Consider the following 4,128-nt stretch of genomic DNA (forward strand, 5'->3'; position numbering starts at 1 on the left):
GATAGTAAACCAATTTCAATTCCTCCTTATTGAATGGTTCTAGCTGAACTCAAATAGTTGAAGTTGCAGTTAAAAGATCTCACTGATAAGGGTTTCATTCAGCCGAGCATATCCCCTTGGGGCGCTCTAGTGTTGTTTGTGAAAAAGAAAAATAGAACCCTTAGAATGTGTATCGATTATAGGCAGCTCAACAAAGTCACTATCAAGAATAAGCATCCACTTGCCTGAATCGATGAGTTTTTTAACGAACTCCAAAAGTCTAGTTCGTCTCGAAGATCGATCTGCTTTCAAGGTACCATCAGTTTAGGGTTAGGAATGAAGGTGTTCCAAAGGCGGTCTTTCGTACCAGTTATGTTCATTACGAGTTTCTAGTTATGTCATTTGGTCTCACTAATGCACCTACTACATTTATGGATCTCATGAACAGAGTCTTCCTTGAATACCTTGAATCTTTCGTCATATTATCCATTAATGACATTCTCATCTACACTATGACCAAGGAAGAACATGAATAACATTTGAGACTAACCCTGCAGGTACTTAGACAACATTAGTTGTATGCCAAATACAACAAGTGTGACATCTGGCATAGATCAGTGACCTTACTGGGTCATGTTGTGTACGACAAAGGTGTGGAGGTATATCCCAGGGATACTGAAGCTGTTAAGAACTGGCCAAAACATCTTACTCCCACAGATATTTCTAGATTTTTGGCATTGGTTTGTTATTATCGTAGGTTCGTAGAGGGTTTTTATTCCATTGCAACCTCACTGGAAGCTTTTACTAAGAAGAAGGCCAAGTTTAAATTGACGGAGGCTTGTAATAAGAGTTAGCAAGCGCTCAAAGATAGACTCATTTCAGCCCCGGTGCATACTTTGCCTATGTGTGGTGAGAATTACACTATGTATTGTTATGCATCCAGGGTTGGTTTGGGTGGTGTTCTTATGCAGGGTAGTAAGGTGATAGCTTATGCGTCCAGATAGCTCAAGGTTCATTAGAAGAATTATCCTACTCATGAACTGGAGTTGGCAGCTGTGGTGTTTGCACTGAAACTGTGGAGGCACTACTTGTATAGGTTGCATGTGGATGCGTTCAGAGTACACAAGAGTATCTAGTACGTGTTCACACAAAAAGAGTAGAATCTATGTCAGCAGAGATGGTTGGAGATGTTGAAGAACTATGACATGAATGTCCACTACCATCAAGGTAAGGCAAATGTTGTTGCAGAGGCTTTGAGTAGGATGAGGAAGGGAAGTACATCCCATGTTGAGGATGGCAATAAGGAGTTGGTGAAACATATACATAGACTGGCAAGACTGGGAGTGCGGTTAGTATACTCTACGAGTAGGGGTGTTTCAGTTCATCCAAGTTCAGAATCATCCTTACTAGTTGAAGGCAAGGAGGGTCAACATCTGGATCATTTTTTGATGAAGCTGAAGGAAACAGTGTTTATTATGATGAATAAGTCTTTTGCTTTGGGGGTTGATTACATACTTAGGTACCAAGATAGGTTGTGTGTACCAGATGTGGATAATTTGCGGACCAGGATCATCGAAGAGGCCTATGGTTCCACATACTCCATACTTCAAGGACCCACCAAGATGTATCATGATCTTAAAAATATCTATTTGTGGGATGACATGAAGAAGGACATTGCACATTATGTGGCCAAGTGTCCTAATTATCAGCAACTTAAGGCAAATCATTATAAACCTGGTGGTCTTACTCAAATTTGAGGTTCCGACATGGATATTGAAGACCACTAATATGGACTTCGTTGTTGGTCTTCCGCATACTAGTAGACAACATGACTCCATTTGGGTTATTTTAGACAGGATGACTACGTCTACCCATTTTATCGATTTAAAGACTACTTATAGAGCCGACGATTATGCAAACTCTATATCGATGAAATTGTGAGATGACATGAGATTTCTTTGTCTATCATTTCATATAGAGGAGCTCAGTTCACTTCACATTTCTAGAGATCGTTCCAAAAGATCTTAGGCACACAAGTGAAGCTTAGTACTGCCTTTCATCCTTAGACTTATGGGAATGGAGAGCTCACCATTCAAACATTGGAGGACATGCTTATGGCGTGTGTAATTGACTTCAAGGGAGTTGGGACAACCATCTGCCTTTGATATAGTTCTCTTATAATTACATCTATCACTCCAGTATTGGGATAGCACCGTTTGAGGCAATGTATTGTAGGAGGTGTAGGTATCCAGTTTGGTGGTTCTAGGTTAGAGATTTATCCATTTTTGGTCCTGAGTTCATTCATGAGGCCTTAGAGAAGGTTAGAGTGATTAGGGGCTAGTTGGCCACTGCTTATAGTCGCAAGAAGTCTTATGCAGACAACAGACAATGGCCCTTAGAGTTTGATATTGGTGAGCAGATCTATTTGAAGATATCACCTATGAAGGGGGTGATGAGGTTTGGCAGCTAAAGGAAGTTGAGTCCGAGGTATGCTAGGCCATATGAGATCCTGAGTGTGGGTTACTTGGCCTATCAGTTGGCATTGCCTGCGTAGTTAGCTTCTGATCATATAGTTTTTCATGTTTCTATGTTTATTATGTTCCTAGGTGATCCAGGAATGATTCTACCTGTTGAAGATTTGGGTTCACTAAAGACTTGTCGTATGTGGAGGTACATATTGAGATTTTTGATTGACAGATCAAGCGGCTGAGGAACCAAGATATTGACACAGTGAAGATATTTCAGAGGAATCATCTTCTCGAGCGTGCTACGTGGGAGGCCGAGGAAAATATGACATCCCGCTACCCTCATCTTTTCCTCTCTTGAGGTTAGACTTCCCACTCTTCTGGCTAAGTTTCCTTATCTCTCCATTCTTTGTTGCTATTTGTTGATTGTGTATTGTCACTTTGTTATGATTTTACTAGAATTATCTGAAATAGCTAGTAGTGTCATTTGGGGACGAATGTTTCTGGGGGAGATAATGTAACAACCCTAAAAACGGTTATGCTAAATAGTTCTTAATGTGATTAGAATGCCTACAATTAGACCGGGTTAACATGGATTGATCCGCATAAAACTAGACCTCTGTACCCTTACGACAGCAATGCCAACTAACTTGGGCAGTCTTTACCTCACTTAAAAAAGGGAAATCTTAACTTTGGAGGCTCTAGGGGTAAATTTGTGTTTTGCCAGTCTAAGGGTAGTATAGTAATTACCCTAAATATATAATTAATTAATTAGTATGTTAGAGGGGCATTTTGAGGAGATAAGGCCGAACATTAACTCTTAGAGTTAATTCTTGCTCCACCGGTTCGAACCTAGGTTAAAGCGATGATTGAAATTGTTTTTGTTTAAGTAGATAAATTAATCTAATTAATATTTATTATTTATTGGATGATTTAAAATAAAAGGGAAATATGATTTTTATTTTTTTTATTTATTAAAACCTTTTTTGACTAAGTCCTAAACATGACTCCTAAGACTAAGGTAACTCTCTTTCACATTCAATCTCTCTTCTCCCATTCACGTTTCTCTCTTCCAAATAACATTCAAGAAAAGAAAATTTACCAAGGTTCTTCACACTTGAAGAATTCACACAAAAATATAAGAAAAACAAACATTAATCGATTACGTAAGCAAAGAGAAGGATTTACGTCGAGTGGGGTGTTGATCTTCCAGTTTTCGACGTGTGTGGAGAAATTTTGGGGAGGCAAGTCGAGGTTTGAATGTCAAAAAGGTATGGGTTCTCTTATTTATTCGTCCCTTTTCCATGAGACCCCTAAGGTTCAGACGAATCTATTAAGAAAACTAGGGTTGTTCCCCTTTGCATGTCCCTGTCACTAGATCCCAATGATTCGTAGGATGGGTATGTTTGCTGGTATATATTAGGTGTGTATTGCATTTTCGTGATAAATATGTTCATATATGTGTGTTTCAAATCGTATGAATAACAACCTATGTGTTCCAAAACTATATGCATATGTGTGCAAAAATGTGACCGTGACTAGGTGTTCTCGGGTTAAGGCTCGAAAATTGTAATGTTAGGGTTGTGATCTTTCATACACAAACTTATGTAAATCCTGATGTTCATATGAAGTTTAATGTGGCTGAATTGAGTGAGAAACTCTTGGCTAATTTAATCTATGAAAA

At 38.9% G+C, this 4,128-nt stretch overlaps 1 protein-coding gene across 1 annotated transcript; it reads left to right on the forward strand.

The window, feature by feature from the left end:
* The first annotated feature begins 1,184 nt into the window (after positions 1-1,184).
* LOC138349252 (uncharacterized) lies at positions 1,185-1,736 on the forward strand. The gene has a single exon (XM_069299569.1). The coding sequence runs from the start codon at positions 1,185-1,187 to the stop codon at positions 1,734-1,736; it is 552 nt and encodes a 183-aa protein (XP_069155670.1).
* Positions 1,737-4,128: the final 2,392 nt, after the last annotated feature.

This window comes from Solanum lycopersicum, chromosome 6 (assembly GCF_036512215.1).
Source record: "Solanum lycopersicum chromosome 6, SLM_r2.1".
NCBI lineage: Eukaryota > Viridiplantae > Streptophyta > Magnoliopsida > Solanales > Solanaceae > Solanum > Solanum lycopersicum.

Excerpts from the sequence above, each read along its gene's own strand:
- LOC138349252 (XM_069299569.1), top strand. The coding sequence starts at position 1,185 with ATGAATGTCCACTACCATCAAGGTAAGGCAAATGTTGTTGCAGAGGCT.